We start from the raw sequence: 23665 nt of genomic DNA, 5'->3' as shown, positions 1-23665 counted from the left end.
AACATGTCATTTAAAGCACTGATATGTACAGTATATCATATGCAGTCTTTCTCGCTACCCTCATTTATCTCTGTATAAGTCGTTTGTGTCAAGGTTTTTCAAGTACAGATGGGAATCTGAACTTTTTCTTGATTTTAAAGAATCTGACAAGGAAGCCTACTGCTTCACAGTAAGGTTGGTCTTACGTTAGGTTTATTCTGCATGGTCTCTGACTTGTTGGGTCAAGTGAACTTGTTTTATGGATAATGTGCAGCTTTAATTGTAGCTGATTATTTTCAGTCAAGTAACCCATATGATTAGACTTTTGCAATATACAATGATTTGTAAGCAATCTGATTAAATTGTTTTTGATTGTTGTGTGTCATGTCCTTATAAATAAATAATTCACAGCATGTGATCTTGAATTGTTGTTGATGTACAGAAGGCGTGCAGCTGCTGGTGAAACTGAGTGTGGGTGGGTAAATGTGTGTCCTGCGGGAAAGCAGCCAGAAAAGACATAAAGAGACGCTGGGATATTTGTTATGGTGTGTTAGGGGAATTCGAGGAGAGTAGAAGTGCTGCAGAAGACTGTTTTCATAGGTACACACTCGTACAGTAACAAATTGAAAATCTTTCACCATATCCTGGTACACGGTGACATCTTTTTCAGCAGGTCCAAAACCTGAAGATATATTCAGTTTACAGTGATATAAAAGTGCAAAGCATAGAATTCTCACATTGGAGAGCGTTGGAAAAAGAACTGTTGATGTTTATTGTGGAAAAATATGTGGAAAAACGTATATCAGAATAGTTCGGTCTTAATTTTCTGACAAACTGTTTGTCCAAACACTGTAAGCCTTTATCACAGCCCAGTAAACCATGAAGGTCAACCAGCATGCACAACAACAGGACCTCCCCCCAAGTGAAATGCAGCTATCAAATACACCTGCGCTTTCCTGCTACCATACAGTACTGTGGGAAAACCTTCAGCTACCCCTCATTTCGTTATATTTTGCTTCCATTTAGCCTGTCTTTCTTGTAATTTTTAAAGTGGTGTTTAGCGGGTGTTCTCCAGACTTTCTGAAAGTTCTCTGGGCATGTCTACTTTTATACTCTATTTAAGCATAAAAAGGCACCTAACTCAAAGGATGAACCAGTGTTGCGTCTACATATAACAGAAAACTGAGCAAAGAAGTGTGTTTAAATTATATCTTTAGGCACTTTAATATTAGCAGTCTGGCCCAAAAACATTTCTTTAGCCGAATCTACTAAACAGCCCAAAGCTAACACAGACTGGCATAAAAACACCAAGAATGATATTCCTTAAAATGTGGGATCCAGAAAAGATCTGACACAGGACCTGAGAGATTCATCTGGTCCTTCAGTTGTTGTCTCGGTGGAAGGGTGGCTGTCAGGAAGCCATATTTTAAGAAAGAGGAAACTGGAGGGAAAGGGTGATGTAGTGATGAACCCAGATATTAAATTCTTGGTTCAAATCATCGTCAGTATGTGTAGAGAGGGCCAGGAGAAAGGTAAAAAAGTGTATATAGCCATCTGTGAGATGCAATGGAGGCTCTGCCCTGGCAGGATTTCAGCCAGTAGTGTTGGGGACTTTGATCTTTAATGGGAAACAGCTGATTGGTAATGACTTTATTTCTCACCATGGCAATGATCCAAAACACAGTCTTCATGCAGTAAAAGAATACTTGGATGACAAATTGGACTGGCGTCCCAAGATCACAGAGAGCCAGCCAACATCCAAAGAAGAGCTTTTAATGTCCTTTAAGAATCCCGGAGAACTATTCCTGAAGGTTATTAAAAGAAATTACAACAAAGTTTGCCTAAGAGAGTTCAGACTGTGATGAAAGATGGCCATACCAATGCTTGGCATAATCATCTTAAACTATGAGAATGTAAAATATTTTCATTGTGTCATTGTACAGGGAAACTCTTCCAAGTTTTGTTTTCTCTTATTTATTTATTTTTGAATATGTGTTTAGACTGATGTGTTTTCTGATCTGATTGGTAACTTATTGACTGGAATAAGACTCAGAAAACATCCCCACAGTCTGAAATTCAAACGCGTTTCAGGAAATAACTCCATAAAAAGGATCAAATCCATGTGGATGCATTTTTCAGCTAATCATTACTAGCATTACCTGCCGCAGGACTTGCCAAAGCAAACACGAGATCCTTGTGCAAATGCTCCAACACATCCCGGAAAGGTGAGCAGTAAGCGCATGCCTAAGCTGCCTGCTGGCAGCTGACGTATCCATATGACGAACACGTTGTCATACTGAGAGGATTTAAAGAAAAGTGGGAAAGTGGAATGGATTTATTTTTCTTTAATTTTTTAAAAAAAAATTACAAGCAGTGGATGAAATGAGATTGTGAAAGGTAAGGTGTCGCTGAGTTAATCTAGCTAAGAAGCTGTTTGAAAGGAGACTCACACCAAACTCTATTGAGAAAACTGCCAATTTTAAGACTAGAGCACACCTCGGTTTTCATAATGGCGTATATCACCAGGAGCTTATTTTGAACTTTTAAATTGATTACACTTTCTGATATGCCGTCTTTCCATAAACATAACTATTATTATTGTTATCATTCATTTCAACATTTTGTTTTCTAACTAGGAAACAATGAATTCACATGTTTGTTAGAATTCTTCGTTTATTGGAAACAGAAACCTCTGAGGTAAAAGCAGTGATGCTAACAACTATTTACTGTCTGTCGCATCGCAGAGGAGCACACCCTGCTGCATCCGGGTGTCCTCAAGCTGCACCTGTTGCTGTTTAACCAGGATAAACAGTGCTATTCTTTCCAAGACGACCGCTACAAATGCCTGTGCTACCGTACTGTTTACTATGCCAGAGAAAACCGTATGCTCCAATCATAGATTACATATCTTCACAATTATGGGTGTTTTGAATGCGGCATGCCAGAATTACCCAGTAACATGCTGTGATATTTCAATTTCTCAGTAGTTTCTGAACGGAAATGTATTAGACTAGTAAGTAAGAAGGAAATTCAGTTTTATCGGATGTTTTAATTGGGATATTATACATGTTTTATCCTCTTATTCCTTTTTCTAGTTTTAAGTCTAGACTTTACGATATTTGCCGAGGAAAAATCATATACGTGATAGTACATCATTATGTAAAATATGTTTGGGGGGTATTTTCTGTTTTGGGCTGGGTTTTTTTGTCTTCTCGGGGGATTACTTCTTATAAAATACACGTTTAAGACAGAGATGTTCTAAAATATAAATTAGAATTTTTGACAAATCTGTCACAAACGTGTTTAAATTTAAAAATATATTGTTATTTAAAACAAACTGTATTGACTTTTTTTTTCCCAGATGTGAAATCCTCTACTTTAAACCTTTAAACTTTTTTTTTTATTCAGGAGTGCCGGGAATTAACTGTAAATTGGAAAATTTGTAAATTTCAAAACTCATGGATAACATTATAATGATATTTTAGCTTTAAAAATGCAGATGGGTTAACCATTATTGAAACTGATTTTTGGTTCTTACCAATATTGTTATTTTAGGGCACAGAACTTACATTGGGTGGTGATGTAATACATTTGTTAAGCACTGTACCTCTAGCATCCAGTAACTCACTAAGACCATTATTTTTGGTACACTATATGTCTTTTAGAGTGACTCTAGTAGTATGTGATCAAAAAAGTTTTTCAATATTAAAATGCAGATTTTATTTTGTTGTTTTACATCCAGCCTGTAAATATAAACACTGTAACTCTCCAGGCTGCAATGGAAACCCTGCCAGCCGGTTGGACAGTGTACACCTGTGAGCAGGAAAGAGCTGAGACAGGCCTGTTGAAGGGAGAATCTGATACTAAAGCAAACACACATGTTCAAGATCTGTTCCATGAAGATGCAAAGGCAAGATGTGGCAGTGTGTCAGCTCAAATGAAACAATTTTTAGGATCATTGCAGGCTGTTGTTAAAGTGACTTCAGATAAGCCAGTGCTGCTACGGCTGTATTTCTGTGTTTAGGGTTTTCAGCAGTCTAATCAGCCTTGGTGGAGGATCAAAGTATTTGTGTGGGAGCCGGTGCTTTTTGGCACCTGGGATGGAGTCTTCACCACCTGCATGATCAACATCTTTGGTGTGGTTCTGTTCCTGCGTACTGGCTACCTGGTGGTTAGTAAACAGACTATCTTTCACTTTGTGTATTGTAGGTAATTGAACAGCTAACCCACTTTAAACTCTCCCCACACTAATAAAATGCTAAAAGGCTGAATTCTTTTAAATGCAACTGCCATAATGGGGCTTTAAATATGAGTCTAATAACCGTGCATGGTGGATACACTGCAGTGAAAAATGATTTTTCACTTCCTGATTTCTTATTTTTGCTATTTGTCATGTTCAAATATTTCAGCTCACACAAAATACCTGGGTGAAAATAAATGCAGTTCTTAAGGGTTTTTTTTCCTCATGGCCCTTTGTGATAAAGTAATTTCCCCTAAACCTAATAACTGGTTGTGCCATCCTTGGTAGCAAGAACTGCAATCAAGCATTTGTGATAACTGGCAATAAGTATTTGGCATCACTACAGAGGAATTGTTGTCTCAGCCTTCTTTGCAGAATTGTTTTAATTCAGCTGCCCTGAATGTTTTCAAGCATTACCGGACATGCTAAAGCATGAATCACCTACCACCACTATCTTTGACTGTTGGTATGAGGTTGTTTTTATGAAATGCTGTGTTATTTTGACATCAGATGTAACAGGACTCAAACTTTCCAAAGAGTTCCGCTTTTGCCTTATCAGTCCGCAGAATATTTTTCCATCAAGATTTTTTCTGGCAAGCACAAGACGAGCCTTTGTGGTTTTATTGCTCGGCTATGGTTTTCTCCTTGAAACTCTTCATGGATGCCATTTTTTGCCCAGTTTTTTTCTTATTTACCTTAACAGAGGCAAGTGAGGCAGTTCTTTAAATGTTGTTCTGGGTTCTTTTGTGACCTCTTGGATGAATCATTGATGCTCTCTTAGACTAATTGTGGTCAGCTGGCCCCTCCTGACACGGTATACCACTGATCCAAATATCCAAATTATCTGTCTTTGTGGATAATTGCTTTGACCGTGGTTCCACTGGAGTCCCAAATTCACTCCATAAGACTTACAGAGGTCAGTGACTTGGTTTCTCATCTGTTCTTGAGTTTCTTTAGATTATGCCAAAGATTATGCCATAATGCTCCAGTAACCACCGTCTATTATTAAAATTTATCTGATTATGTGAAACATTTAAGTGTGACAAATATGCAAAAAAACAGACATCTAGGAAGAGGGTAAATGCTTTTCACAGCACTGTAGTAGCAGACTAAAGGGTCAAAAAGAAATCACTAATCACCAAATTTTATTTTGTATGTTTTCATTTTTATACTTTATAATGGCTTAGCTTCATGTTTGGCTTTCTGCTTTCAGCTCATCCACATTTTTTAGCACCGTTTTTAGCTTCACATATAGTTAAGTATGTGTCATCATGACAATTGATCCAGAACACTGTAATAGCTATGTGTCATCACAGGACACAGCTACAAAGAGACCCAGTGATTGTAATTGCTACATCCGTTTGGCCTTAGCTTGACAGCTAAAATATAGTTTGCTGTGTGGAAAACAGGGTTTCTCTTTCAGAGAGAGACGCATCTTATCAAAAATGTCTGACCAAATTAAAAAAAAAAAGTGTCAGTGTGTTGATGGTCCTAATTCACCTGCTGGTCCACCACACCTGTATAGCATCTGCATGTCTCTTTTTTTTTCTATTAGATAGAAAATTGTAAACAAATACAAGGAGGAGAAAAGAGGAGTGATTTAAAAAAAATGCGAGAGAATGGAGAAAAAGGTGAAGACAGGATTATTTAAATGAACTGAATACAAAGCACTAAACAGAGCAGGATGTCATGTGCAGAAGATGTGTACAATACAGGTGGTATATTGGCCCAAATATACCCAGTTCAGAACTGCAGATGCATATTGTGGTGTAGTTTGTGCAGTGATCACTCAGTACTTTGGATCTTTGCTGTTTCCTAACATTATTCAGGGGAACACAGGAGTGCTGCTTGGGATGGTTCTCGTCTCCATGGTTGTGTTGGTTGCTTTAGTGACAGTTATGTCAGGAATCGGAGTGTCTGAACACTGTGGTGTTGGGAGTGGAGGAATCTACTCCATGATCTCTACCATCCTAGGGGGAAGGGTCGGGGGCACTGTTGGCCTCCTTTATGTGTTTGGGCAGGTGAGTAAATTTGGACACCACTAAAATTGTTTGTTTGTAATATTTTATCCCTTAAGAAAATCATGGAATGCACAAACTGAATTTCCTTCCTTCTATCTCGTGTCACTATTAATGCTCTCTACCACTCTGCAGTGCGTCGCTGGGGCGATGTACATCACGGGGTTCTCCGAGTCAGTGGCAGAACTGCTGGGTCTTCAGACTCAGTGGGCAGTGCGCTGCATGTCAGCAGCAGTGCTGCTAGGTCTGCTTGGAATCAACTTGGCTGGTGTCAAGTGGATTGTCAGACTTCAGCTGCTCCTCCTGGCTGTTCTGGCCATCTCTACCCTGGACTTTGTCATTGGCACATTCACACACCTTGACCCAGGTAAGGCTGGGGACAGAGACACATTTTCAACAGAACAACTGTCACTATGAAAACGAGAAACAAAAAAATCAACAATCGGTTACTGTATCAAAGACGAGAGAGACAGTCACAGTTATAGTTACATTTTTTCATGCATTAGGAAGATTTGTGTGAAAATTAGGAGGCTAGGATGGCTGCTGGTCAGAAGTAGTTGTAGTGGAGTCTTTAATTTGACTCTTAATTTCTGTAAGAGTCCAACATGGCTTTTAAGTATTGTTTGCTGTTAATAAACACCTACTGTATAATATTTGATACATACAATTTTTTGTGAGTTTTTGAGACTCTTACATCATCAGTGTCCTTTTTCCCCCACCCTGAAAAACACCTAAATAAATTGCACAATACATTTTTAAGCAATTTGAAAAAATGCCAGATGCAGGAAATACAATGCAGACTAAAAGTCATATGTGGAAATTAAAATGTAATTAATTATTTTTAAAGAAATTTGTTAAATAGCTCAATAAATTCAGAATTTTCTGGCAATTATGTGATGATTCAGGCTTTAAAGGTTTAAAAAGAATTAGTACACAAAACATCTAGAGCTGAAGCTGTCTTTGACTCTTTGAGTGTTTGAGTATCAGATCTCTAGTAGAATATAAAGAGAAGCCTGGCTCATGTTGCAGGAAACACTAGTGTTTTGTATAAGGCTTTCCAGTTATAAATACCAATACTTTATTATGCTGTATTTGTTTGGGGGGGGGGACTTCCAAAGAGGTCGTGTGATGGAAGGAGTGTGGGAACCTGTTGTGACCTGTTTTAGTCAGTAGGTGTAGCTGCAGTATCACTTATTTTACTCAGAATACTACTTACCTTCCTCTGTCCATTAACCTGTTTATTTCTTTCACATTTTAGCGATTAGTTAATGTGTATTGTTATGTTGTATTTTGAGATTTTAAGTTTGAATTTATTATTTTTTTAATTTTATTATTATTGTGAGTAATTTTTTTGGGTGCAGTGGAGGGGGTATTTTTTTGTTGACCTCCAGGAAGTCCTTCCCTACATTTCCTGTTCTCACTGATTATCAACTTCCTGCCGAGTAGGAAGAAAAAAGTGTTCCAGGAGTCAAATCAGTCTTTGAACAACACATTTCACACAAGACCCAAGAGTTCTTACACACATGATAAAACATTGATACATTTTTTAAAAACAGAGAGATTACCTTACCTGTCTTGTTAGTTTTTGTTGGATTTAGCTCGACTACTTCAGGTGAAATTAAAACCAGACTGCCTACTGCTCTACACCTCCCAACTCCCAGTCTTGTTTAAAGCACACTTGGTAGAGACCAGTTTTCAGCCCTTGAGATCTGTACAACCAGCCATAATGACCACTCCAGATTTTTCCAATTAAGAGCAGCTCTGTGTGTGTTTTGGTGACCTAATGGTTGGCAGAGGACCAGCAGGTCTCCATGCTAGCTGAAACGGCCCAGATTAGCATGAACTCACTGAACACTGAGACACATCCTGGAGGAAAGGAGCCACCGCCAAAAGCATGTGGTCATAGTTTGATAACATGTCCCCAATTTTCACACACCATTGTATAGCTTTATCACAGCTTAGGCATGTCTGGTTAACCACATATTCCATCAAAATTTCACTTTCTATGGACATGATTGCTAATATGTTTGGCAGATATTGCCATTGTAAACACTGCAATCAGTATTTTCCACCTCTGTCATGATCAGAAAGGCAAAGTTTAGAGTTCACAGATTGTCAATCAGCAGAAAATTGCAGAGTTGGTTTTAATTCTAATGTTTTGCCCCTGTAATGTTTCACTAACTTTTATCCCTAGCAACAAAAATCACAGATATTGGGTGCTGGCTTTGACCATCCCATGTTAATTGTTAGTAATCATTAAGATGAATTTAGGAGTGTTTCTATCTATTTAAGTATCTATGTATATGAACTCTTGACTTACAAACCTGGTTTTCCCATTCACTAAAATGTCATAGAAGTGGATTGCAACATGTCCTTTTTGCAGCACTGTAACAGTTGGAGTTAAAATTAAAGTGTTGCATAACTGCAGCATGTAACACAGTCCTGAATAGTTCACAAGTCTGTAAGCGCAGTAAATTATTCTGACAGTAATGCCGCCCATGTATTGTCTCTGCAACCAAACAGTTTAACCACAAACCCTTCTGATTGTGGTGCATCGTTGAATTACGCTCTGACACGCCTCACCCTGTCCTTATACTTGAAGTCTATTCCCCACAGAAAAGGAAGCCATAATGTGCTCCTTGGGTCTGGGGTTTAGGGTGTTAACCAGACTCACCCACATTTTTGGAAAATGACAAAGAGAGAGAGCCGGAACTGAGATCTGAAGTCTGCTGCTACTCCAGAGACCGCCACATCATCTCTCCCTGTGATCCTTACTATAATATATAGTTCTCGATCATCCCAGCAGGACCTGCTCCACCTCTGTAAACTCACAGCCTATGCAACATGCACGGCAATTTATGTAAGTGTGGGAGTGTAAGAGGTCATTCAGACTGAGGGAGAGGCCTCAGATGTTCATGTAATCTAACTACACATTCAGAGGCATGGTTAACTCAGAAATGAGGCCCACTCTGCCTGTAAACTTGCTCAATACAGAATAAGTAAACTGGAATGAAGACATTCTTGCCTTAGCTCGAGCTGGAAACATAGTAAATAGGCTTATAAAACTCTACATCTCTACAAAATGCTATGGATCAAATTGAAGACGTGTCAGGACAAGTCTTCTAGCTGTGTATTAAAAAGGATCATCAGCCTAGTGGGAGTTACCTTCTGATTCAGGATCATATAGGAAGCACTTACATTGGATTCTTTGATGGATAAATATTAGGGGTAATAATGGTTGCTTGCACGCTGCAAACTTCATAAAGAAGGCCCCACATAAAGCAAGCAATCAAGTTTGTCAGTTAATTATGGTAATTAGATGACTTTACTTATTTGGAAACTGGGAAAGCTCCGGGGTATAATATTATATATTGTAGACGTTTCCTTCATACACATTTTAATATTACTTTTACAATACTATGCAAAAGTCTTGAGTCACCTCTTATGGATAAATAGGTGGATGGTCTTGAGAAATAGTTCTCCAGGTTTTCTAAAGGACTTTTAGAGTTGTTCTTCAGACAATTCATTGCTTTTTCACTCATATTTAGTCCAGTCCTTGTACCTGACCATTTTCAGAAGAATGATTTAACATGGACCTTGTAGGAAATGGTTTCAGTGGAAGGGCAGCTGTCAAGAAGTCATTTTTTTAAGGAAAAGAAATGGGGAAGAAAGGCTAAAGTATGCAAAATTGCACAAGAACTGGATTTATGTGTGAAACCTGAATCCAAATTTGAAATCTTTGGTTGAAATCATTATTGGCATGTATGGAGGACGTCAGGAGAGATGAACAACAGTGAGTGTCTACAGCCGAGTGAGTGTCTACACAGAGGAGGCTCTGTCAGTTTGGGTCTTTATTTCAGGTAGTGGTGTTGAGGATCTTGTAGATACATAATTAACGAATGCAGAAAAGTACCATCAGATTTTGATCCACCTTCTGTAAAGCTTCTGCTTGGCAACTTGACAATGATCTCAAACACACTGCCAATGCAATGAAAGTAATACACCATGGCTTAAACGGGGTTTCTGGATCTTGTGTGAAGTCCTATGATGCTGTAGTTTTTAAAACGAGGTGTAGTTTGCAACAGGGCCCAACACAAATCTTTGCCAGCCTATCATTGTTATTATTCCTTGAGAAAATGAGGGGACAATTTGCAGTGAATGTAGTACATATAAGGATTTTATATTAAAGTGTAATGAATATGTGAATGCTCCAAAATAAGTACTTGGAGGGCTTAGCCGTGAGAGCTGGCAGAGTTGAGCCCACTTGGATGTTGGACTATGATGTTGTAATATGGGTGGGGTGCTCTTGATGCAGTTTGACACTGGCTGCCCTGGATTTGTTAGATCATGATTGTTTGGATAGAGGGCGATCCTAGTGGGTCACAAAGTGAACAGGAGTTTGAGCTTTTTTGACCTCATTAAACACATATGCTAGAGATCATACAAAGCTGGAACAGAGAGTGTATCCAGGCCTTTTCTTTTGGCCTTTTGTAAAACAAAAGGAAAAAAATAAGCATTCTTTTCTCTCTCGCTCTCTCTCGCTCTCTCTCTCTCTCACTATGTGTCTCTCCCTATGTGTCTCTCCCTTTCTCGCTCTTTCCTCCCGCTCCCTGCCTCCCTCTCTTGCTCACTTTCATTCTTTCTCCCAAACTTGGAAGCTGCTGAGCTTCTGAAAAGGGTGGTAACTTCCTTTTGGATAAACATGTCATTAATCTGAGAGAACACATTCTTTCCCATCACAAGATAACCAAGGGGGAAATGTCCGGTTTTGTAACATAGGCGGGTCCTTCAGACTGCGTAGTTTAAATGCCCCCCTTCACACATTCAGCAAACTGACCTCACCTAGAGCCATCCCGGCATGTCTTTAGTCTGTAGATTTGAAAAGTGTCACCAGTTGTTGTTGCCATTTATTTTGACTGAAATAGACTTTGCAGCATTTATTTACTTGCTGTTATATTGCTGACTATGATGCAGATGTTGTTGAGTTATGAAGGGCTCTAATGACTATGCAGATGTAATTCTGTACTGTTCAAACACCTGGTATATAGTGCTGTATGTTTTTTCTTTCTGTATGCTGTGATTTCTTATACAGTTGATCTAATTTTCTGCACAAAGCGTAGCTTAAAAAGTAGGAAAAGGCCAAATATGGTGACTGCTTATTAATCTAAGAACACATTAATCAATTTGTGAGGGTGATGTGTTTTAAAATCATAAGGTAACTGCTGGCCCTATGTAGCAGCTAAAAACATTTTAAGATTGGACTAGACTGCAACATTTGTTGGGTAGGAAGTGAGAAATAGAAACTCATTATTATAATTATTCCTTAAACACAAAATCTATTAATAAGCCCATGTTAAAGAAGCAAATGTTTCTTCTTCTTTATTTTTTAAACCAGTTTATTCCCTTATGCACTAGAGAAATAACCATCATTATTCCAGGTGGAACTGCTATGTGTCCCTTCATGAACTGATTTCAAACAGATGAATGTTACATAAGATATAAAGTTAAGTATTCTTGTTATGAGTCATTTACAGCCTGGGATTGTGTGTTTGTTGCCTAAAATATTGATACATAAGTAAAAGCCTAACAGAGAGCTGACTTTTCATGTCTAAAGAAAGACCTGAAACTAATTTTCATACCTGTAGCTAATGGAGTTTGCATAGTTTCTTCCTCCTTCATCATCATTTAATGTTCACAACTGTTTACTCAGTGAAGAAATGCTGGTGATTCTCACATGCCTTTCTGTATTGATGTGCTTTATGTAAGTTTGTCTCCACTTTCAGAGCATGGTTTCATTGGTTATTCAGCTGGGCTGCTCAGCAGCAACACTATGCCAGATTATACCACTGGGGAAAACTTCTTTACAGTATTTGGGGTTTTCTTCCCTGCTGCTACAGGTGAGTAGATCCTCAACAACTTCTTTTAGATTTCTGTATTTCACACAAAAAGAAAATCTCAGAATAGGAAAAGCATGCAAACATTCAAATCCTGCTTATCATTCTTTGCTTCATATGCAATATAAAAATGAAGTTTGCATTGACAAGCACCTTGTGTACATTTGTGGTTTGCCCATCTTTGTGTATGTTGTAGGGGTTATGGCAGGCTTCAACATGAGCTCAGACCTTCAGCGACCTGAGCACAACATCCCCGTGGGAACACTAGCAGCTGTCTTCACCTCGTACGACAACACCCCAAATCCACTAAAACATATCTATACAGTGCTGTCAAACAGTATTTACCCTCTGCACGAGTTCTTGTTTTTTCCATATCTATCAAATTCACATTTAAATGTTTTAGATCATCAAACAAAGTTTAACATTAGGCAAAAATAACCCGAGTAAATATGTATGCAGTTCAATCCTACCTGCCCTTTGTGAAAAAGTAATTTCCCCCTAAACCTAATAGTTGGTTGCGTCATCCTTAGTTGCAATAACTGCAATCAAGCATTTGTGATAACTGGCAGTGAGTCTTTGATATCACTGTGGAAGAATTTTGTCCCACTCTTTTTTGCAGAACTGCTGTGATTCAACAACATTGGAGGGCTTTTTGGTACAGATGGATTGTATAAGGTCATGTCAAAGCATTTCAATTGGATATAAGTCAGAACTTTGGGCAGACCTTTCCACAGCTTTCATTTTTGTCTTGTGCGACATTAAGAAGGTGAACTTGCTGGTGTGTTTTGGATCATTGTCCTGCTGCCTAACACAAGTGCGTGTGTTTAGTGCACAAACTGACGAACTGATGGCCGGACATTCTCCTTCAGGATTTTCTGGTAGAGAGCACAATTCATGGAATGATGAACTACAGAAGTCATCCAGGTCCTGAAACAATAAAGCAGCACCAAACCATCACACTACCACCGCCGTGTTTGGCTTATGGTCATGGGAAAGGCGACTCAAACCCAAAATGTTATACTTTTGTTTTCATCAGTCCACAGAAATTTTTCTCCAAAGTCTTGGAGATTGAATCATAAACACTGACCATAACTAGGCGAGTGAGGCCTGAAGTTTTTTAGATGGTGTTCTGGGTTGTTTTATGACCACCTGGATGAGTCATGATGAGATCTCAGAGTAATTGTAGTAGGTCCGCCTCTTCTGGGAAGATGCACCACTGTTCTCAGTTTTCTACAGTTGTGGATAACGGCTCTCTCTGTGGTTCACCGGAGAACCACAGGCAGCTTTATAAAATGACTTTGAAACTCTTTCTGGATGAACAGATGTCGGCGACTTTGTTTCTCATTTGTTCTTGAGTTTCTTTAGCTCGTGGCATGATGTGCTGCTTTTTGAGATCTTTTAATCTAATTCATTTTGCCTATTGAATTTGATTTCAACTTTCCAAAAAATGTGGTTAATCACAGGTAATTCTTGATTTAAGAGGAGGGACAATTATTTTTTGCACACACAGCCAGGTAGGTTTGGCTCGCTTTTTCCTCTTAATAAATACAATCATCATTTAAAAACTGCAATTTGTATTTACTTTGGTTATCTTTTTCTAATATTAAAACGTGTTTGATGATCTGAAACACTGAGATTTGATAAATGTGAAAAAAGCAACAACTCAGGAAGGGGTGAGAAATACTCTTTAATGGCACTGTATAGTTACATACAAAAACAATAGAAAAATTTACACACCACAGTACGCAATACTTAAACTAGATTAACTATGACTACAGTGATTGTACATTAAGAAATAGAAAGTACAGGATAAACCTTTGTTAGATTCGGTGGATTGATAGGTTATAGGATAGGTGATAGGATTGAAAGGTTTAATCCTATATGTTTAGATTTTACTCTTGTGGTTTTCTCGGTACACTGAGTGGGTTTTTCTTTTTCATTCACTGGAAAACAAAAGTAACCCACTCTAAAAACACATCGCTATCAGACATTCACTTGTTGTGACTCAATAGTTGTTAATAGTAATTCTGTGCTGTACTTTTGGTGACCCACAGGTGGTTCCTGTATCTGGTCTTTGTCTTTCTCCTGGGGGCCATCTGCACCAGAGAAGCTCTACGCTGTGACTTCTTGATAGCTGAAAAGGTAAACTCCTCTCTGTGTTTCCATTCGGCTTTGTGAGGGGGGGCCTTCCAACAAAAGGGGAGCGGTAAGGGGACTTCCCATGGTGTCTCACTATATTAGTGGTGTGGTTAGTTTGTGTTCTGACTATATAATACTGCATAGCAACGTAGGGGTTATATTCATATGTTGAAACAATTATAAATTAGACTTGGAAGTGTATTGTTTTTTTTTTGGGGGGGGGGGGGGGGGGGCAGCAATAATTTTCAAAAGTCGGGGGAGGATTTCCAATGTGTTGTCTACTCTATCAACCATAACTGTTTCAGAACTGGGAGGACCACTTGCTATAGTACTGAAAGATTTATATTCTTATTCTTGCTTTATGTAGAAAATGTGCAGCTTAATATTTCAGGTTTTTCAGGATAGGAATATGTTGGGCATGCAGATCCCCCCCGTTTAGCACCTCTTTTTCCACAGAGCCATGCCGCTGTCATATGTGCAGTTGGTGGTTTGGCATTGTCTGACCAAAAGAAGCAAAGTCTTCTCTTGTCTTCCCTGTTGCAATAACATGTGTTTCGCCAAAGCCTCCACTATACAGCTTTAATAGGCCTTTGATGCCTTGTGCACTGTGCACTTCTAACAAATCGGTCATATACAGTGTTTTGTTTTGAGGACAGGGAATGAGAAATCAATGCATAAATTGTCTTCAGAAAGTGTTGCCCAGCTCCAAACAAATAAACTGATCATTTGTCTCTTGGTGTAGCATACATTCAGCATAGCATTACTGCAAAATGGTAAATATCTCAAATTCATTATAAAATGATCGCACATGAGTTAGATGTTTTAATAAAATACAACCATTAGATGTTGCTTTGACCAAGTCCTTGACTTGCCCATCAGTGGTGATTTCTCATTGTTTTTATAAGGGGCTGGCTGTAGCGGAACTGGATTGGGCGTAGCTGTTGTGAGCTCTCATCCCCACCCCATCCTTTTTCACCCTCTGTTTGTTTTCCTTCTTCCTCCAGGTCTCCTTGGTGGGTTTCCTCTTTCTGCTGGGCCTCTACATCTCCTCCTTGGCTTCCTGCATGGGCGGCCTGTATGGAGCACCCAGGATCCTTCAGTGCATCGCCCAGGAGAGGGTCATTCCCTGTCTGGCCTTTCTGGGAAGAGGGGTGGGTGGATAGAGCCATGAAGGGAGGAATGTGTGAACTGAAAACTATTAGCTAGAGTGTTTTTGATGTCAATTGATATTACTGAGGTACAGAGATGGGCAGTAACGCTTTACTTGTAATGCGTTACTGTAATCTGATTACTTTTTTCAAGTAACAAGTAAAGTAAGGGATTACTATTGCAAAAACGGTAATTAGATTACCGTTACTTTCCCGTAGGAACGCTGCGTTACTAAAACCGTGATTTTTTTTTTTTGCGAGAATGTCTCATGACAGTGACGTACGCAAGTGCGACGTTCGTGACAACAGCTGTGTGCAGATCAACAATGGATAATATATTGAGTGCGGGAGAGAGTATGAGCATGCAGCGTTTAAAGCGTGGAAGTACTGACCTTACTTTGAGTTTGACTCCATAAAAACTGACAAAAACATTAGTGTCCGTTGTGCGTGGGAAGAAAACTTCTTTTTACAGCGAAAAAAAAACAAACCCTAAACAAGCACCGAGTGCACTACGACGTAATGGGAAATTCACAGAGAAACTCGCGGATCCTTCCACTGGCTGCTGCGGCACACCTGCACCAGGGTAAACCTCCGCCTACCCTACTCCTGCTTTACAGGTGAAAATAGAGCAAAAGGACCGCTAGTCTTTGACTTTATTTATTTTCTGCTGTGTTTTACTTGCATCTATTTGAAAGAGTGAGTGTAAACACAAAAAATATTTTATTTAATGTGCTGTAATGTGTAGAAAATAGGTTTAAATGTTAAACTAATTTACTCAAGTCAGAGAATGGTGCATATAATTTAATTTTTGCTTGATGCATAAAGTTAAAAGATTAAAACTAATAAAACAAGTTAAAAAAAGATACTTTTCCATTTGATTACATTTTGTATGATGGATTATGCAGAAAAAGTAGAATTGGGCTGAAAGATCTATTTATCACCGATTCATGTTGTAAATTGTGTTTTTAAAAAGTAACTAAGTAACTAAGTAATTAATTACTTAAAATAAGTAATCAGTAAAATAACGGGATTACTTTTTTGGGAAGTAATCAGTAATTAGTTACTGATTACTTTTTTCAAGTAACTTGACCAACACTGCTGAGGTGTATTCATCAACTACTAAATTCACTTACATGCAGAATAACATCCATCTAAGTCTGGCTCTAAAGGGGGCTGTGGTGTATGGATTCAGAAGGACACGGTCACAGGTCTGCCTAATTATAGAGCAAGCACTCCACAGAAGTGAGTGGACTGACTTTATTGCATCAAAGAGTTACGACACATTGCTGCAAAACACATGCACACATAGTCACGTTAACAACCTGACCTCTTCCACCCCAGTTTTCCTCAGACTTCTCTGGATGGCAGCAGTATCTGACCTCTCTCAGCAGGCTGGAATGAGGCCCTAGACATCTTGGCCCAAATCAAAGCCCCAGAACAAACGCAGGAAGGGAGACGGGCAGGGCCCTGCTCCGCTGTATGCTCTGGAGGCCCTCCAGCACACAGCAGTGCTCCTTAAACAGTGAGATAGGACCTGGGAAATAAAAGCAAACTAGTTAACAAACCACATGTTAAAGCCATTTTTCCATTTTGAGAAAAGCGATTATTGTTGGGGGCATTGTTTTATTCCATTCATTTAACTGTGAATGCTGAACACCATTTAAGTTGTAAACGCAAACATATTCTTTATTTATGCTGTGTGTGTTTGATTTAATTAAATGTAATGTAGGCATACTCATGGAAAAATAGCACCAGAACCTTTCTAAAAGTCGAAATAGCTTTCTCATGGGCGTCACAGCTATCTCATGTCAGACTGGCCAGAAGAAGTCCAGATGAAGTCATTGGAAGATTTTGTGTAATGGATTTTTTTTTTTTTTATTATTTACTCAATACAACCCACATTTTTCAAGCTATAAAGCTTACATTTGTCAGCAACATGAATAAGTAATCATCTGATTGTTACTTGTTGGTAAATCAAACACTGAACATGAACTTTTGAAAACTCAGTGGACAACAGCAGGAAAAGATCACTCATCGGGGTTTTAATTTACTCAGATTCAGCTTTATGTTCATTTTCATTGTGTCTCTGTTCCTCTGGATTGGTGTTTTCCCCCCTTTGCTCAAAACTAACATCGATTTTACTTGGCAAAGGGTTAGCTGTGGCAAATGTACAAAATCCCAGGAAGAATAAGACATTTTTCTTTGTCACACAAAATGTGTTGAGTTAGAGGCACACAATACGTGCATTTGGTACATTGTAACAGGAATTGCTAATATTGTGTGACCTTTTCCCCCTGACAGAAAGGCCCAAACAAGACCCCGGTGGCGGCTATCTTTCTGACGAGCCTGGTGACGATGGCCTTCATTTTCATCGGCCAAGTTAACGTACTGGCGCCCATCGTCACCATCAACTTCATGCTCACCTACAGCTTTGTCGACTACTCCTACTTCAGCGTGGCCATGACCTCCCACCTTCACAATAAAGATAAGAGGGACACCGCCATATTGGGCAAGAGAAACCAGCGCAGGTCCACCAGGCACAGCAGTACGTCACTGATTCAAGCCAATCTTCCAAACTATGGCAGTGATGGCGGGAGTCCGCAGAGTAAAGGCACTCTGCTGGAGTTCACTAGGGACATGGACCAGATATTTCCACCTGTTTCAAATGTGGACTCTGGAGCTGAGAAGACTTCCTGCATGCAAGACATGAACAACACATCCAAGAACAGAAAGGCTACTGCTAAGCAGAAGCTAATGGACAGCTTTGGTTTGGACTCGAACTCCGGTGTTTCCTCAGAAGAGAAAGAAGAGGGGACAAGTTCTGCTTCACTAGCAGAGGAAGACCAGGAGCCAGGTGGAGGGGGAGAGCTCAAGGCTGGAGAGGAGCCTCAAATCATGGGCTATACAAATGTTGGTCACGTTGAGCAGGATTTGCCTGCTGAGACTCACAATTACAGCACAGGTGATCAGATTTACCTATCAAACATTAGAATAGATTAAGGTATATACTGTATCATAGAAGCTACCTACCTGTTTGACCCTTTCTTAAATCTTTCAGGCACTGGAGGTAAAGCAGAACACCAACCCAAGCACAATTCCTTCTATGCAAAGTTTTGTAACCGCTGGATCGCTCTCATTGGGGTATGACAGACATTATTTGCTGTACAATATTTTGTTCTCATGACTTTCTTGATATTTTTGGAATAATGTGAACATATCCTTTGTTTTCTTTCAGGCATTGAGCTCCATATTGATTATGTTTGTTATTCAATGGGTTTATGCCTTAACAAACATAATATTTGCCTTGCTGCTCTTCTTCTACATCGGGAAAACAAGTCCTGGACTACCAAGAGGTGATTTCCACACGTATATTTTCTTTTTAGAAGAACTAAGTGGATTCAGGATAAATTCATCTCCACTTAATCTTTGTACTTGATCTTGAAACTTCAGAGATTAAAGTGCTTTTTTGAGCACTTCATAGACTAAAATTATAAATTATTGTATTATTAAAAAATCAACATGAATACAAGCATAATGAGTCGTATGAGGAAAACAAAGCACAAAAAGAACAAAAGACACCAAAGTGGAAAAAAAGGATTTAATCTTGATACCTAATGGCAGTTAGGGTGACAATGCTAGCGTGTAGACATTTTTGTGTTCCTCCATACGTACTTCCCTAGACTATCACTGACCCACCATCCAACCCCTCTGGCTAAATGATGCTACAGGCAAACATAATGTTCTCCACAACTTCTCCAGAGTCTTTCATGTCTGTCACGTGTTCAGGCAGAATTTGCTTTCACTATGAAAAACACAGGGCTCGACTGGTGGTTCTGCCAATTCTGGTATTCTATGACAATTGCTAATTGGTCTCCAGAGTGCCAGACACTGAACACAGGGTACACTAGAGGATGTCGACTCCTTAGGCCACCCTCGTAAAGTCTCTTTCTGATTGTTTGGTCAGAGACATTCACAATAATGGCCTGCTGGAGGTCATTTTGTAGGGCTCTGGCAGTGCTCATCTTGCACAAAAAATACATACCAGTCCTACTGATTGGTTAAGGATCTTCTACAGCCCTGTTCAGCTCTCCTATAGTAACTGCCTGTATTCTGAAATCTCCTTTATGCTCTTGAGACTGTGCTGGGAGACATAGTGAGCCCTTTGCGATCCTGGAGGAGCTGGACTGGGCAATCTCTCCAGGTATCACGTCATGCTGTCAGTGGTGACAAATTCAAAACGTGGAAAAAAAACCCTCTAGTGCTCCTCCTTTTAATTTCATTAACACCAAAGCAGCTGAAACTGGTTAACAACGCCCTCTGCTACTTAACTGACCTGATCAATATCCCAGACGTTTAGCAGACTTGATGCTATACTCTGATTAAAAAGTTTTCCTTTAATTTTTTTTTGAGCAGTGTACATACTGGAAGAATAGTAAGAATAAGCTGATTTAAAGGGAACCAAATAACTTTTCCTGTATCTTGAGTTGTTTAATAAGGCCTTTGAAATATTTTTTAAAAATATTTTAAAACTGTAGTTTTATTTAAAGACTTATGTCACTCTTTAAAGGAAGTGAAGCATTGAAATAATTTCCATTTATCTAAAGTAAAAGCAATCTATAAGTAATGTGTTACAAAACCCAACTTGCTGATCCTGTATTTATTTAATTATTTTTTGGGGGGATTGTGTGTCATTCGATCGTTGACTTTTATTTCATTATGTGCAACCAAATCCTTCCTAAACTGCAATCTCACATTTACTGATTTAGATTTGGTTACCATACCATATGTCGTTACGTGACCCAGTAGCATAGTCGGCTGGGAGGTTCACTTGCAGCCTCTTTGCCTGGCAGCTGTTGTGGCTTAGGATTTCTTGAATAGCTGGATGTGACACCCTGCATCTGTGCAATAAACTCACCACATCAGTACGTGCCTCAGCCGTCTGACTCACGACATTTTTGAACACAAGCGTCAAACAAGTGTCAGGTCAAGTTAAATGTCAGACATTTGTTCCAGAAATGGAGATGTTGCCAATGCCACAGCGCAGTTACTACCTCCTGTGTAGTGGCAGAGCTTCAGATACTCACAGCAGAAAAAAGTGTAAAATTTTAGCAACATTGAATGCAAAATTATTACAGCAGAAAATTATGTATTTCTTCCTGGTAGAAACATAACGGTTTGGATTTTGATTCATTTGCAGGAATTGCAGCTCAGTTCAGCTTTTTCACGTGGTTCAAATCAACACTGAGTAGCATTTGCAGGTATTTATGATTTTATTTATGCACTGAAAAATCTTGCATCATTGATGTCTATTAAATAATAAAGAAGGCAATTTGAGTTTTATATGTGAGTTTAATTTGCTAAGAGTTATTTCTATGGCTGAATCATAATCCGACAGTGCTTTCATTATAAAATTGCAATGAAATCCCAAACCTCATAAGTTTTAAACTGTAAATGGTGTTGATTTCAGTTTTTGATTATTTTCTACATCGTTACGCCTGAAATTAATTTTTCTGTGTATTCTTCTCTTTCAGTAGAAAAGGATCACCCCGGGATGAGATCGTAGTGACGCCCTCTTTGTCTGGGACTCTGGGGCTGAAAACCAAGCAGCTGACGGAGGAAAATGCTGACTTTGCCTCTCGTCACCGCTATCATCAATCGTCGTTCATCAGGGCCGACAATATGGTCCAACCACCATTTCACTGACCGAATTAAACACTGCCTCAGTTGTGCGTCGCAGCTGACAGCCTGAATACCACATTTTCTGCCTCAAACGGTGTCTCATGTTGCACTACGGGCAGAATACTGCTCACATGTTAAGAATCTCAGTGGCTCGAATTGTTTTCCTGTGGTGGTTCAAGGAAATCAAAGCTTTGCCCAAAGGTTATGTGGAAGAGTAAGATACATCAGAGAAAGGCGATAGCTAAAATGTGCAAGTTTTCATGCAAACAGACAAATGCAGAGATTTATTATTTCCTCTTAATATAAACTTCAACTTTAACTTTAATTTTTAACTGTTTTTTTTTTTTTTTTTTGCCGTTCCATTACTCTAAAATGGCCTTTTAAGATGCAAAACTTTTAAAACATAGTGTATAGTTTATAGATGACAAATACTTTATCTTATATATGGGACTTTTTTTCTCACAGCTGTTGAAATAATAATAATAATAATGATGATGATAATGAAAAACTAATCTCTGCCCCACTAACCTGTCCAGTTAGTGGTCCAGAGGTTGGTGAGGATGATTGATAATCCACAATCACTTTTTTCAGTCTGTTGTTGTCACGAACTCTGATGCTGCTAACCCAGCAGAGCACAGCAAAGTACTTTACACTCACTACAGCTCATTGATAGAATATCTCTATCATTTTGCTGCATACACAGAACAAGGAGCTGTGTGGGCTGTAAAACTGCAAAAGTCTTCTATAAATGCCGATCTATTTCCAATCAAACCTAAAGCTAATTTCAGCTGCTCCCTTCTCATAAGGGATTGCCACAGTGATTAGCTCCACGTGTTTTGATTTGACAGCTTTACGCTGGATGCTCTTCCTGGCGCAACCACAAATGGGATTTGCGTCTCCATATCTTTTTGCACATAATAATCAAAAATCATAAGCAATAACTTTGTTTTAATGTATTCTATCTGGACAAAAGTACTGGACCACTTATACATTATATCTACAGGATCTTGCTCGGCCTTAGTAACCCATGCCACGAAGCTCTCGGTGCACAGTTTTTGTGCTGATGTTAATGCCAGAGGAAGTTCGGAGCTCTGCAGTCACTGAGTCTGTAAGGCGTCGGCAGCTTTCATGCCCTTCACACCTCAGAACGCAGTAACCCTGCTCTTACCTTGCATGGTCTACCACTATGTGCCTGAATTGTTTTAGCTCCTAAATGCTTTTGCTTTGCAATAATAATATTGAGACATTTTACAAAGTACTTGTTGTGATAGTGATATCTATTACGCTACCATACTCAAATTCAGAGAGCTCTTTACAATCAGTTTTTTTGAAAAAAATGTTTTTAAAGGTAGACTGCATGGATAGGTGCTTGGTGTTATACACCTGTGACAATAGGACTAAAAATACTTGAATTCCAAGTCTGTATAATGTGTTCATAGCATATCTGAAAGTATCAAATAATGAGTTTTTTCCCCCATGTGTGTAAAGCACTTTAACAGCTCTCCTGGTTAAAAAAAAAAAGAAGAAAGAAACAAAAACCTTTGAAGACACTATATGGTGTGAATTAAATGCATGCTAAATGTTTTTGGGGTGTTTTTTTTCAGTTACAAGTATGATCTGCAAGTATCACAAAGTTCAAGAGTCAGTGTTTGAGCAAAGCTGTGAAAACCACTTCCTCTTATCCTGTTTCTGTGAAAGCAACAGCCCGACAGCAGGCATACAAGCCTGTAAACCTACTGATTACTTATTTTCTTATCACTGGGCTGAGCTGTAGAAGGGTTGGTGTGCTTTGTGCCTTTGCAGTGACTAAGAAGAAACCCTGTTCGGTTGGAAAAGTTAGTGTCTTTCAGTTGAGGCACAATGACTTGAAATGTGAGCAGTGGGAATTAAATACACGATGGAGACAGGACTAAACTCTACTCACTTTAGGACCTACAGGATGTTTGGGCTTTGTGTCATACAGGAATGAGATTAGAGCAAAATGTCTGCAGAAGATAAAAAATAATAATAATGTGGTTTGGTGAAAGTGCATTAAATTACAATCTTTCATTTGTTTGCTTGCTTTGTTTGCACCAACCACCAAAGTCACTGAAGCAAAAGTTCCAACAATGTGTGTTGCACAGCACTGGTTTGAGAGGCTGATTATGTTTACAATCAGTTATGTGTCAAGACAAATTTATGCATGTTTCTCTCCTTTTTTTGTTGCTTAATAGCCTAAAAAATGAACAAATGAACTTCAGAATAGTACATATTAATTACAGTTTCCCTTGGAATAAAATGTGCTATAAATAATGTTTGTCACCTAAAGAGTTATCTGTTGTTCTACCCATAAAACGAACTCCAATTCCCCCAGATGTTCCTCTGATCCCAACCAGAGCACACGAACGTCTGCCTGGTAGTTCAGTCTGGCTCTACCTAGAATAGAAATATTTTAATGTCTGGAAAAGTGGAATGTGCTGTGGATATGTATATACAAGCTCATTCTACAGCTTGACAATGACTACAAACATACAGTCTGAGTCACAAAAAAGTAACTAAGCAGTAAACATGAAGACCAAGGATTCTTGC

At 38.9% G+C, this 23665-nt stretch overlaps 1 protein-coding gene across 4 annotated transcripts; it reads left to right on the top strand.

The window, feature by feature from the left end:
- The first annotated feature begins 87 nt into the window (after positions 1 to 87).
- On the top strand, positions 88 to 23085 carry slc12a8 (solute carrier family 12 member 8). 4 transcript variants are annotated; one of them, XM_085135281.1, is made up of 14 exons: positions 88 to 2204; positions 3752 to 3889; positions 4004 to 4150; positions 6049 to 6240; positions 6373 to 6604; positions 12021 to 12134; positions 12328 to 12415; positions 14186 to 14273; positions 15275 to 15421; positions 17720 to 18380; positions 18477 to 18559; positions 18654 to 18771; positions 20616 to 20676; positions 20950 to 23085. In XM_085135281.1, the coding sequence occupies exons 2-14, from the start codon at positions 3758 to 3760 to the stop codon at positions 21119 to 21121; spliced, it is 2235 nt and encodes a 744-aa protein (XP_084991407.1). In that variant the 5' UTR covers positions 88 to 2204; positions 3752 to 3757; the 3' UTR covers positions 21122 to 23085. The 4 variants fall into 4 exon arrangements, with proteins under 4 accessions (XP_084991407.1, XP_084991406.1, XP_084991405.1 ...); XM_085135280.1 differs by lacking the exon at positions 88 to 2204 and adding an exon at positions 2211 to 2376; XM_085135279.1 differs by lacking the exon at positions 88 to 2204 and adding an exon at positions 2211 to 2861 and having other exon boundaries at positions 20953 to 23085.
- The last annotated feature ends 580 nt before the right edge of the window (positions 23086 to 23665 follow it).

The sequence above is a fragment of the Neolamprologus multifasciatus genome, chromosome 16 (assembly GCF_963576455.1).
Source record: "Neolamprologus multifasciatus chromosome 16, fNeoMul1.2, whole genome shotgun sequence".
Taxonomy (NCBI): Eukaryota; Metazoa; Chordata; class Actinopteri; order Cichliformes; family Cichlidae; genus Neolamprologus; species Neolamprologus multifasciatus.
This window is presented reverse-complemented; position numbering and strand designations above follow the sequence as displayed.

Coding starts and splice junctions, on each gene's coding strand:
- slc12a8 (XM_085135278.1), top strand. Junction 4,151..6,048: donor TGCGTACTGGCTACCTGGTG/GTTAGTAAACAG, acceptor AACATTATTCAG/GGGAACACAGGAGTGCTGCT. Junction 6,605..12,020: donor ATTCACACACCTTGACCCAG/GTAAGGCTGGGG, acceptor CTCCACTTTCAG/AGCATGGTTTCATTGGTTAT.